The 13,486-nt window shown below is 41.4% G+C and overlaps 1 protein-coding gene across 6 annotated transcripts in view; it reads left to right on the forward strand.

Moving 5' to 3' along the window:
• Nucleotides 1-13,486, forward strand: part of ELMO1 (engulfment and cell motility 1) — a 549,020-nt gene that overhangs the window by 374,547 nt on the left and 160,987 nt on the right. For all 6 annotated transcript variants that reach the window (XM_049715202.1, XM_049715199.1, XM_049715198.1 and 3 more), the window contains one exon: nt 1,055-1,191. In XM_049715202.1, coding sequence (XP_049571159.1) covers nt 1,055-1,191 — 137 coding nt within the window. The remainder of the gene's footprint in view (nt 1-1,054; nt 1,192-13,486) is intronic.

A 13,486-nucleotide genomic window follows, 5' to 3' on the forward strand; every position in this document is an offset into this window, starting at 1 on the left:
CCACTCCATCCTCCTCTCCTGGGCTTCCAGAGCTTAAAATTCTATCATTTGGGGTCTTGAAGACGCATTGGTCTTTAAATAGATTCCAATTAAAATCAGAATTCTTTCACTGTAAGTAACAGCTTATATTTAAAGAAATAAAATTTAGAATCTTGTTTTGGGGGGTCACAAAGCCCACTTACTTGGGCTCCAGTATCCTCATCCCTTAAGACATAAACGGTAAGATGCGTTCTAAAGATCAAATGAATGTACGTAAAAGGGCTATAAAAAGGTCAGCTTGACAGAGAGCTGAGAATGAAGGGGCTGGTGTACTGGTCTGGGAAGGAGGAGAGAGGTGGCCATACCTAGAACTCAAAGCACTGGGTCTGACCATTACTAAGGAAGCTTTGTAATGGGGTGGATTGAAGGCAGTCTGACTGACTTCAGGGTTTGGTCCAGGACCGAACCAGTTGCAGCCTTCAAAGCCACTTGGGTTGCTTTGACCTCCAGCCATCTGTGTCTGAGAATGTAAAACAAATGGTTAATGGTGTCTGAGGTTAATGATCTCAAATATCCCCTACTTAATGCCATAAGAGGAAAAAGAGCCCCCTGGAGAAATAAAGGATGCTATTTTCAAAGTTGCAATTAATTGTGTATTCGGGAAAACTCATCTTCTGCCAGTTATTCTGTTGAGAAATAGGAAATTAAGGGTGATGGAAGAGCTGTGACTGACAGGGCAGTTTGAATAACCTTTATAAGGTCAAGAAGGCAGATGCAGAGCCCATATTCAACACCACGGATCCTGGACCAAAGCCATAAGGATCATATCATGGAGTGAGTTAGGAGCTCACTTCCTTCGGTCAAAATATGCGCCTAAGGGTAGGTCTGACCATCTGACCTTAAACTGTGAAGTTTCACGGTGACTACCCTTTGGTTGCCTTTTCAAAATGCCTTTTTTTCCACTGTGGCTTGAGCCAAATATGCCTCTCGTCATCTCCCTTTGGAGCATGTGTCTGTATCCTTTCATCTCCCTTCTCACACTTCTCCTCCCTTCTTTCCCTTCTCTTTCCTCCAGCTAGTGAGACCTGCAACGATTTCCACCCGATGTTCTTCACCCACGACAGATCCTTCGAGGAGTTTTTCTGCATCTGTATCCAGCTCCTGAACAAGACATGGAAGGAAATGAGGGCAACCTCTGAAGACTTCAACAAGGTAAGGAGAATCTGAAGCAGAGACAGAAGCTTCCTGTGTGCCTGGTGGAGGCCCACCCACCTTTGCATGGTCCCTTCACTGGGTGTGGAAGGAGAATGAGGACGACTGTGATTTTAGGTGACGTTAAGGATGGAGAAGGAAAGGCGTACCTATACAGACAGGAAGCTGGGTGCCAGCGATGCTCTTATCTCTCTAGGGATAAGCTTGGAGCCCCTTTGTTCTTTTTGGCTTACTAAGCAGGGGCCACCAGCAGAGACCCTTTCTTGAGCAATATTGATAAGATGAACTTTTTCCTTTAAAAGCCTTGGTCCGGGATGCCTTGTTATTACAGATCTAGTGGGGAAAATGCCTCCACTCCACCTGTGCAGGTGGCTGCCAGGGAGAGAATGAGATGAGGAAGGCTGCTGTGGTCACTTGGTTTCTTTGTGGGTTATGGCTGCGTTGAGATAACTGCCCTTTGCTCTGTCACAACGAGTATTAAAATGCAAGACCTCTTTCAGGGAGCTGAGTAAGTTTATATGGAACATGTCTTGGTTTACAGAAAGCATTTGGTTTTTTTGAAGAGTGTGAATTTCACAGTTCTGTTTGTGAGTGAATGTTGGGTGGAGAGAAGAGTGCTGACCAACTTAAAGGAAGCAGAAGCATCGTGGACACTTTTCAAGATAAACGAAGTCTTTATCCTTGGATCAAAGCCTTGTTAGCAATCATGACGTGGCTAGTAATAACTGATGGTTGGGACAGGTATGCTTAGGTCTTTAATCATTCTGGTTTGCTACTGTATGTGACTCTGGGTTTGGTTGGCCCCATCACCCATGCCTGCTGACCTGGTAACGGGGGGCATAACTGTTTCTAAGAGTCTAAGTGTCTGGTCTCACAGTCATCCCGTGGGGCCTTCATGGGTTTGTGCTTGGGGCATAACATAATACCTGAATTCCAGCGTCACTTGATGTCCTTGTTGGTCTTTGCCCCCCAGTCCTCTTTTTTCTGAACTTATATCTGTTCCTTCTTTCCTACCATATTTCTGGTCCATGGCATCTTGAACCAATATTGGTTATAAAGAAAGAAAATTGGGAAGAGGACACTCTTCCCCAAGCCTTCCCCAAGGTTAGAACCTGACAGTCTCCATCAATATAATGATCTTAGCTGCAGTTGTAGCAGAGAACGCCATTCCATCCCAGTCACTCTGAGCCACCTATTCAGTTCCTTTCTTTTCCGTTTTTGTGAATCTGTTGCATGTTTTTGATTTGTGGTTACCATGGTTTTCGAGTGTTGTAACTGTATTGACTTGCTTTAGGCTAAGTTCAGTCATGTAAGTTCAAACACATTCTAAAAGATCTACATTTTTTACTCCCCTCCCCTACAATTTGTGATTTTGATGCCCTATTTTACATCTTCGTGTTTATCCTGTTGCTGTTCGTTGTGGTTATAATCACTTTTACAAAATTTTTTTATTGTTTTTTTACTCTGTATACTGGCCTAAGTGATCTTCAGTCCTTTTATATATTTGTCTGGGCCATCTATTTAACTCATTGAAATAGGCCCCAGGGACTCCCCTCTGTGGAAAACACTGATCTGTAAATTGCATGCTAGAGCTGCAAGTGTCTGAGCAACTAGAGCCAAGGTCAGACGTGATTCAGGAGGGGAGGTGGAGGAAAGAAGCCCACTAATTCCCTTATGATTGTTAACTGTAGCCTCCTGAGTGTACTTCACTTGATTATGAGGGACTTTGCAGTTCAGGTGCAATTATCCTTGGGAGAGAGGGAAGAAGGAGCACAGAGACCTTTGTTCAATCAGGCCACAAAAAAAAAAGGGGAAAGTTAAATCAGTAGTCTTTGAAATTGCTATGGCCACGTTGCTTCTGGATCAGTTCAACTCTTCCTGTACTGCACTGTTTCTGAAAGCCATCCAGTCCTCAGCTCTTGTGTCCTGGGACACTTATTCCTCCAAGAGAAGGAGACTTCACTGACTCATGTGTTCTGGCACTGAGCTATCCATCTGCTGAGGGCATTTCATTCATCCCGCTTCTCCAGAATTACAGAAATCTGCATTTCTGTAAATAATAAAATCAAATATTATTGCTGTTGATCTATGCACAGATAAGGTATATAGAAAACATTACCAAATTCCTGCAAAGGAATGGCTCAAGGGAATGAGTACTTAGACACTTAATTTCTGTAGAACTTACAAGTTTAGGACATGAAGCCCCAAGAATACATACACTGTTAGCAAAGGAAACCAGAGGCCTCAGTCTGGAGTTGCTGAGAGGGGCTTCAGGGAGGAGACGAGCATGGCTGTCAGGTCCGTGTTATTCATGATGGCTGTGTGCTCGGGTTGGTGGAGGTGATATTCTCATTGCTCAGGGTGAGGTCCTGCTAGGTGATGGCAAGCCCCCCAAAGGGTCATGCTGAAACCTTTTTGTAATTAACTTATATGGCTGCAAAAACTTCCTGCAGCAAGATCTCAGAGCCAGGTTCCAGTACAGTTTCTCACTGTGGCCCTAGTGCCATCTTTTTGCCATGGACGATTGTAAACTAGCTGTGATGTTACACATCTGCTGCCAAGTAGGGGTGGTAGCTTATGGCCGTGAGCAGGCATCTGGAGGCCTGAGAGGCAGAGGGTCCCACTCCACATGTCCATTCATTGGTTAAGAATGGATATCAGAGGAGGATCAGGGATGGGTATGACAAGGCATTTCAATTTTCTACATTAACTATGTCTGCTTTCCTCTTTCTAATACTATGCATGCCTTCCTTTTGTAACCAGAAGAGTTTATCAGTGATGTACTTTTTATCTCGTGTATTATTACTTTCCTAATACTGCTGGAACATATTGCCACAAACTTAGTGGCATGAACAATACAAATTTATTATCTTACAGTTCCATAATTCAGAAGCCAAAAATGGGTCTCCCAGGGCTAAAATCAAGGTGTCAGCAGAGCTATGTTCCTTTCTGGAGGCTCTTGGGGAGAATTCATTTCATTGCCTGTTCCAGGTTCTGGAAACTGCCTGCATTCCTTGTCTCAATGGCTCCCTTTGTCCATCTTCAAAACCAGCAACTGCAGGTTCAGTCGTTTCCACATTACTTATCACTCTGATCCCTCTTCTGCTTCCATCTTTCACTTGTAAGGACCCCTGTGATTACATTGGACCACCTGGATAATCCAGGGTAATCGTTCCTATTTTAAGGTCAGTTGATTAGCAACCTCAATTTCACCTGCAACCTCAATTCCCTTTTGCCATAAAAGGAAATATATTCACAGATTATGGGGATTAAAATATGGACATCAACGGGGAGCCATTATTCTGCTTACCATAATGTGTATTTAAGTTGTAAGTACATTAGATTTGTAGCTGTGGGTATCAGTTTAAATTAATGAAACATGGACAGATGAGGGTTTTTGTTGTTCTTTTGGCTGGTAGACTAGCATAATACCTGTTGCAGAGTTCTGCTAGTGGTTGCTCAAATTCAGGTATAATTATGTCCTTTTTCTTTTATTTCTCTTTTTTGTCTCTTTGGCCTTAACAAAAAAAAGGACCCTGTGTGAGGGCCTCTAGTTCAATGTGAAGAATGTCTTTTCTGATTTTTTCCTGCTGCCTATCAGCCACCTTTTGCTTTACCAGATAATAAATTGGAAAAGAGAGAAGCTGAAATTTTAATCAGTTCACTTTTCTTCTTGTTATTAACTTGGTAGCAGAAGAGATTGAATTTAGGAACAAATGTGGGTTTGGTGTTACTGGTAGATTTAATGTTTTTCTTGTTTGCTAAGATTGTCCAAATGGGAATTCAGAAGTATCTTAAAAGAGCCCAACATGAGACACAGTTTCTTTGAACTTTCTTGGACATCTTTCCAGGCTTTCACCACTTTGAATGGAAGCATAGATGGTGGATTTAATTGTTGACCTGAGACCCAGGGTTCTGTAAGAAGGGCTTAGCTATCTGCCTTCTTTAGCTCATTACTGGAGAAGCAGCATCCCTCACTCTAAAATTGTGATTTTTTTCCAACAAACAATATCAGATTCCAGCAGACACAGGAATCTCTTCTACAACCCGCCTTGGTGGGGACACTAGTTGGTAGATACCTAGTGCTTGGTAGTTAATGCTGCTGCTGGAAGTGAGTGTTTGGAAAAGCAGCTGTCTTCCTGCTCCTCCAGGCCTGGGAAGCAGCAGATGCGATGTTTTTTATTTATATAAGAGAAGTAGAATTAGAGAGTGGTTAAAATATTTATTCTTTGAAACGTACTTTCTTACAGTTTCTCAATATAGTAGTCTCCGCAGAGTAATCCATTGGTTCAGACCATTGAGTTTGTATTGTGTGTTTTTGCCTTTTATTACCAATATTTCAGAGCACGCCTTATTCATTGACATGGGAAGAGCTAAACCAGAGCTGGATACCTTTGCACGCAAGTGGCCCCATAATTATTTCATTGAAGCCTTTATTTATTTATTTTTAACAGCTTTATTGGAGTATAATTGCTTTACAGTGGTGTGTTAGTTTCGGCTTTATAACATAAAGAATCAGCTATACATATACACATATCCCAATATCTCCTCCCTCTTGTGTCTCCCTCCCACCCTCCCTATCCTACCTCTCTAGGTGGTCACAAAGCACAGAGCTGATCTCCTTGTGCTATGTGGCTGCTTCCCACTAGCTATCTATTTTACATTTGGTAGTGTATATATGTCCATGCCACTCTCTCACTTCATCCCAGCTTACCCTTCCCCCTCCCCATGTCCTCAAGTCCATTCTCTACATCTGTGTCTTTATTCCTGTCCTGCCCCTAGGTTCATGAGAACCGCTTTTTTTTTTAGATTCCATATGTTAGCATATGGTATTTGTTTTACTCTTTCTGACTTACTTCACTCTGCATAACAGACTCTAGGTGCATGCAACCACTACAAATAACTCAGTTTCGTTTCTTTTTATGGCTGAATAATATTCCATTGTATATATGTGTCCCATCTTCTTTATCCATTCATCTGTTGATGGACACTTAGGTTGCTTCCATGTCCTGGCTATTGTAAATAGAGCTGCAATGAACATTGTGGTACATGACTCTTTTTGAATTATGGTTTTCTCAGGGTGTATGCTCAGTAGTGGGTTTGCTGGGTCTTATGGTAGTTCTATATTTAGATTTTTAAGGAACCTCCATACTGTTCTCCACAGTGGCTATATCAATTTACATTCCCAACTGCAGTGCAAGAGGGTTCCCTTTTCTCCACACTCTCTCCAGCATTTGATGTTTGTAGATTTTTTGATGATGGCCATTCTGACTAGTGTGAGGTGATACCTCATTGTAGTTTTGATTTGCATTTCTCTAATGATTAATGATGTTGAGCATCCTTTCATGTGTTTGTTGGCAATCTGTATATCTTCTCTGGAGAAATGTCTTTTTAGGTCTTCTGCCCATTTTTGGATTGGGTTGTTTGTTTATTTGATATTGAGCTGCATGAGCTGCTTATAAATTTTTGAGATTAATCCTTTGTCAGTTGCTTCATTTGCAAATATTTTCTCCCATTCTGAGGGTTGTCTTTTCGCCTTGTTTATGGTCTCCTTTGCTGTGCAAAAGCTTTTAAGTTTCATTAGGTCCCATTTGTTTATTTTTGTTTTTATTTCCTTTTCTCTAGGAGGTGGGTCAAAAGGGATCTTGCTGTGATTTATGTCACAGAGTGTTCTGCCTATGTTTTCCTCCAAGAGTTTGATAGTTTCTGGCCTTACATTTAGGTCTTTAATCCATTTTGAGCCAATTTTTGTGTATGGTGTTAGGGAGTGTTCTAATTTCATTTTTTTTACAAGTAGCTGTCCAGTTTTCCCAGCACCACTTATTAAAGAGGCTGTCTTTTCTCCATTATATATTCTTGCCTCCTTTATCAAAGATAAGGTGACCATATGTGTGTGGGTTTATCTCTGGACTTTCTATCCTGTTCCACTGATCTATATTTCTGTTTTTGTGCCAGTACCATACTGTCTTGATTACTGTAGCTTTGTAGAATAGTCTGAAGTCAGGGAGCCTGATTCCTCCAGCTACATTTTTCTTTCTCAAGATTGCTTTGGCTATTCGGGGTCTTTTGTGTTTCCATGCAAATTGTGAAACTTTTTGTTCTAGTTCTGTGAAAAATGCCAGTGGTAGTTTGATAGGGGTTGCATTGAATCTGTAGATTGCTTTGGGTAGTAGAGTCATTTTCACAATGTTGATTCTTCCAGTCCAAGAACATGGTATATTTCTCCATCTGTTGGTATCATCTTTAATATCTTTCATCAGTGTCCTATAGTTTTCTGAATATAGGTCTTTTGTCTCCTTAGGTGGGTTTATTCCTAGGTATTTTATTCTTTTTGTTGCAGTGGTAAATGGGAGTGTTTCCTTAGTTTCTCTTTCAGATTTTTCATTGTTAATGTATAGGAATGCCAGAGATTTCTGTGCATTAATTTTGTATCCTGCTACTTTACCAAATTCATTGATTAGCTCTAGTAGTTTTCTGGTAGCATCTTTAGGATTCTCTATGTATAGTATCATGTCATCTGCAAACAGTGACAGCTTTACTTCTTTTCTGATTTGTATTCCTTTTATTTCTTTTTCTTCTCTGATTGCTGTGGCTAAAACTTCCAAAACTATGTTGAATAATAGTGGTGAGAGTGGACAGCCTTGTCTCATTCCTGACCTTAAAGGAAATGGTTTCAGTTTTTCACCATTGAGAACAATGTTGGCTGTGGGTTTGTCATATATGGCCTTTATATTGTTGAGGTAAGTTCCCTCTATGCCTACTTTGTGGAGGGTGTATGATTCTTTTAATGTGCTGTTGGATTCTGTTTGCTAGTATTTGTTGAGGATTTTTGCATCTATGTTCATCAGTGATATTGGCCTGTAGTTTTCTTTCTTTGTGACATCTTTGTCTGGTTTTGGTGTCAGGGTGATGGTGCCCTCGTAGAATGAGTGGGGGAGTGTTCCTCCCTCTGCTATATTTTGGAATAGTTTGAGAAGGATAGGTTTTAGCTCTTCTCTAAATATTTGAGAGAATTTGCCTGTGAAGCCATCTGGTCCTGGGCTTTTGTTTGTTGGAAGATTTTTAATCACAGTCTCAATGTCAGTGCTTGTGATTGGTATGTTTATATTTTCTATTTCTTCCTGGTTCACAACTCGGAAGGTTGTGCTTTTCTAACAATTTGTCCATTTCTTCTAGGTTGTCCGTTTTATTGGCATATGGTTTCTTCTAGTAATTTCTCATGATCCTTTGTATTTCTGCAGTGTCAGTTGTTACTTCTCCTTTTTCATTTCTAATTCTATTGATTTGAATCTTCTCCTTTTTTTTCTAGCTAGTGGTTTACCAATTTTGTTTATCTTCTCAGGGAACCAGCTTTTAGTTTTACTGATCTTTGCTCTTGTTTCCTTCATTTCTTTTTCATTTGTTTCTGATCTGATCTTTATGATTTCTTTTCTTCTGATAACTTTGGGGTTTTTTTGTTCTTCTTGCTTTAGGTGTAAAGTTAGGTTGTTTATTGAGATGTTTCTTGTTTCTTGAGGTAGGATTGTATTGCTATAAACTTCCATCTTAGAACTGCTTTTGCTACATCTCATAGGTTTTGGGTTGTCATGTTTTCATTGTCATTTGTTTCTAGGTAGTTTTTAATTTCCTCTTTGTTTTCTTCAGTGATCTCTTGTTTATCAAGTAGTGTATTGTTTAGCCTCCATGTGTTTTTATTCTTTACAGATTTTTTCCTGTAATTGATATCTAGTCTCATAGTGTTATGGTCAGAAAACATACTTGATATGCTTTCAGTTTTCTTAAATTTACCAAGACTTGATTTGTGACCCAAGATATGATCTATCCTGGAGAAAGTTCCATGAGCTCTTGAGAAGAAAGTGTAATCTGCTGTCTTTGGATGGAATGTCCTATAAATATCAATTAAATCTATCTGGTCTATTGTGTCATTTAAAGCTTGTGTTTCCTTATTTATTTTCATTTTGGATAATCTGTCCATTGGTGTAAGTGAGGTGTTAAAGTCCCCCACTATTATTGTGTTACTGTCGATTTCCTCTTTTACAGCTGTTAGCAGTTGCCTTATGTATTGAGGTGCTCCTATGTTGGGTGCATAAGTATTTACAATTGTTATATCTTCTTCTTGGATTGATCCCTTGATCACTGTGTAGTGTCTTTGGTGCCTGTGTTCTGATGGTTGAGGCTGGATCTTGTCTTTCTGGTGGGCAGGACCGCATCTAGTGGTGTGTTTTGGGATATCTGTGACCTTATTATGTTTTTAGGCAGCCTCTCTGCTAATGGGTGGGGTTGTGTTCCTGGCTTGCTAGTTGTTTGGCACATGGTGTCCAGCACTGTAGCTTGCTGGTCGTTGAGTGGAACTGGGTCTTAGCGTTGAGATGGAAATCTCTGGGAGAACTCTCGCCGTTTGATATTACATGGAGCCGGGAGGTCTCTGGTGGACCTATGTCCTGAACTCAGCTCTCCCACCTCAGAGGCACAGGCCTGACACCCAGCCGGAGCACCAAGACCCTGTCAGCCACACAGCCAGGTACGTGGGGAGTTTCTTGCCTTTTGGGAAGTCTGAGTTCTTCTGCCAGCATTCAGTAGGTGTTCTGTAGGAGTTGTTCCACATGTACATGTATTTCTGATGTATTTGTCTGGAGGAAGGTGATCTACACATCTTACTCCTCCACCATCTTGAAGGTCTCTTGAAGCCTTTATTTTTGAGCGCGGACAGGGTTTAGGAAAGAGGACGCAAGTGATTTGGCTATTTCAGGTATGGGAATCTCATTTAATGATTTTGTGGCTGACTGCTCCACTTTAAAAATTCAAATAAGGTATACACGTCAAAATCTGTACCTGTGTGTAGCAGCGTTTCTCAACCTGCCTATACATTAGAATCACCTTGGGGGCTTTTGAAAGCCCTGTTATCCCAGCGCCCAACTGCACCACATGCCAATTAAATCCTTGGGGTGGAGCCAATGCTTTCGATGAAGATTTTCACTAAGGTACATTTGATCAGTAAAAGTGAATTGTGTCCGTAGAATTACCATCAGTTGACACATGTAATGCGTCACCAACTCGTGGCATGCATTGGTAAAGTAGTGTGTCTGTTGGTCTGCAAGGCCCAGGCTCTAATCCTGATTCTACTACTCAGGAGCTGTATGCCTGAAAGTTTTAAAAAATAAAGTGGATATCAGTATTCCATCGCTGTCTCTTATGGTGGTGTGATCTTAAATTGAAGTAATAAATGTAAAAAGACTCTGAGGAAGTAAAATATTGTATGCAGTTGTAAAGTGTTCTTTTTGTATGTAATAAGATAGATCCTGTCTATACAATATGAGTAAATTGCCCTTTTCACAAGAAGATATTTTTTGGCCATTATGTTAAAAAAAAGGGAAGAAAGAAAAGTGAAGCTGTCTATATACCCCCAATTAAGTTCTGAACTGAATTAAACAACTCATTTAACTTTGGCGGAAATAAGGTTTCAGCTGAAAATTTGGTGGTGTCTTTCTCCAAACAGCTTTATTAAGTACCTTGGTTTTCCACGTGACAAGCCATGAGTAGCAGCCTAAAAATCAGCAGGTCCCACAGTTTTCATGTACTTAATGGCTGGCAAGAGTTAAGGCATCTCCAGCAATTACCTAGTTGCCCAGACCTCTCCAGGGATGGCTGAGCCTTCGAGATACCATCAAAATATTTGCTCATAGCATTAGTGTTACCTCAGATACTATCAGAATGGGCATTAAAAACCAAGATCAAATGACTTTGCCATGCTTTCAAATTACCAAAACGGAAGAAACTAATGATTTGAAAAATGTAGTCACTCTAGAGTGAAAGCACTATTTTGAAACGTTACCCGGCAGCATAAGAAGCAAAGCACACGTGATAGAGTTTATACTCAGGCTCGCAGATGAGAACCCATCCCTTCAAAGAGGAGAGGCTGTGCACGGGGAGAACCCAGGCCCATCAAACAAAGCTGCAGCTGCCTCTGGCTAAGCTTACCAGCTTCTTCCGAGTCAATGGGTGAAAATATCAATTCAGTAGGAAGAATCGGAGAGCAGGACACAGGACGGAGGAAACATCCTGAGAAGTCCCCTGGAAGGTTATCCATGGAAAATAACCTCTAACTCGTCACATCTAATGGATTATGGTGTGGTATAGAAAAGGGATTGTTTGAAAGCTCAAAGGCAGGGATCGCATGAATGAAAAAGGGAAATATGTTTGCTCCCCAAACTGCTTCCAGCTTACTGACTTTCTATGCATGCTTTTCAGGGGACAATTAGATATTCAGAAGTCCCCTTCCTAGGCCAGCTCAACTGCGTAGTGGTGCAGAGGGCGCTCTGTTAGCTGAGCTGGCCTAGGGAATGAAAGGTGGTCTGTAACTCTCACCATGAATAAACATGAAGCTCTTCATTTGCATGAGGCAGGTGACTGTAAAATATCTTGGAGCAAGTTGTGAAAGGAGGCTTTGTGCCTCTGTGCCCAGGGGAAGCTGGGGAGGACTCAGCGTTGTTTATCTTCATTAGAATTCCATCTAGTGCTGCTGTTATTGATCTGAACCCGGGCCTGGTGTGGTTAATAAAGTAGGTGTACGTTTTAATTGAAACATGAATATTTAAGTAGAGGAGAAGTCTTTTAAAGGGCCCTCATGTCGTATGAGGTTATCCATTTTTCAGCTGTCTAGGCCATTTACAAGTATTTATTCAAAAAGCTTCTCATGTTTCACAAAGATCTTTAGGTTTGGAACGCAGGAAATGGAATCTCCTCTAGAAGCAAATGTGTTAACATGAATTGATTTATTTTTTTCCTTTGATGTTTCCCGTGGGAGAGGTAGCGAATGGTTTGTGTGTGTGTGTGTATGTGTGTGTGTGTATGTACGTTTGAGTGTGTTTAAGGTATCCACTGAAGGTAGTGTTACCCTTTTTCATGTAACTTGCCAGCTTCTGTTGGGCATAAATCACGGCACATCGTCATCAATATCGATTATGCAGTCTAGAGACAGTGGAAAGACCAAGAAAGAGACAGACTTCGCTAATCTATTGTTTTCAAGAGTTATCTTTTTAAACAGACCCCAGTGTCTACACTTTCTAAGAAGAAATGTATTAATTATAAGTAACAATCCCAGCCAAGACAGGGAGGCTGCTGTGGTGTGAAGCAGTATTTCTCCAACTCTTGCGTTAAGGAGGTTTTGTAGACATCTTTCCACTAATCACCCTCCTCCTGAAATTTTAATTATGCAGATATGTCGTTATCTGTTTATATAATGTATGTACATCTGCGCTTTATACGTTAAAAGACTAAGAATTTTGCTCCTCCAAGAACCAGTTTTCACCCCTGGGGGCACTGTCCCATGCCCCATTGAGAATGCAAGGTGGAGAGAAAAGAACCCAGGCTGAGAGAAGCAGGAGAGTCTGCTGGCAGTCCCAGCATGGTCCCTCGCCAGCAGTGTGACCTTGAGCATGTCCTTTAGCTGTCAAGTCCCTTTCCATCTGTAAGCTGAATAGCAATAATAACAATAATGATAATAATAGCAATGGTATTTCCCTGAATCACAGTGAGAATTAGGCCCTCAAAGGTGGGCTTTGTAAATTGCCACATACAAATGGGAGGTGCTGATCTCAACAGACAAACAGTAATTTGCACTTGGTTGTGCAGTATAATTGAGCTGCTTTGATTTCCCAAGGTAGTTAGTCCAATATCTATAAATATAGATTTCCCCATACCTCTGTAAGGGGAGCCATTGAACTTTAGCTGCAAAAGGGGATTTTGACCACAGTGGGGACAAATTCCTATGTGAGGAGGAAGTCCTCTTGTGCAGGTTCGTAGTGGTGAGGGACGCTCTCCCCAGCCTGTCCAAAGATATACTGCAGGTGATACGGGAGCTTAGCTGAATCTCAGAGGCGGGGCACGCTGATCGTTCAAGAGCCCAGGTCCCCCACTGCCGGCTGGATAACCTTGTGCAAGGGACTCAGCCCTGTCAGCTTCAGATTCCTCATCTGTGAGGTGGGGCAGGAACATTACCGCGGCTAGGCGGGCTGTGAGCCCTGGACCGTCTGGCCTGGAGCAAGCACCAGGTGACACAGGACTCTAAATCCCTCTGAAAAAGAAAAGGATGCTCATGACAAAGCTGACGGCAAAACATTTTCAGGCTTTTCCCTCGGATTTAGTGATTAACTTAACAGAATGTCCATCTCAGAGTGCCATCTTAGTGGTCCCAGCTGCATAGCATCTGTGCAACTTTTATGAGAAAACAGGGATGGCCGTTAAGGGGTTCATTTCCAGGGACTGCCACTAAGAGCCTGGGTGTGCCTCCTTATGA

The sequence above is a fragment of the Orcinus orca genome, chromosome 9 (assembly GCF_937001465.1).
Source record: "Orcinus orca chromosome 9, mOrcOrc1.1, whole genome shotgun sequence".
Classification (NCBI taxonomy): Eukaryota; Metazoa; Chordata; class Mammalia; order Artiodactyla; family Delphinidae; genus Orcinus; species Orcinus orca.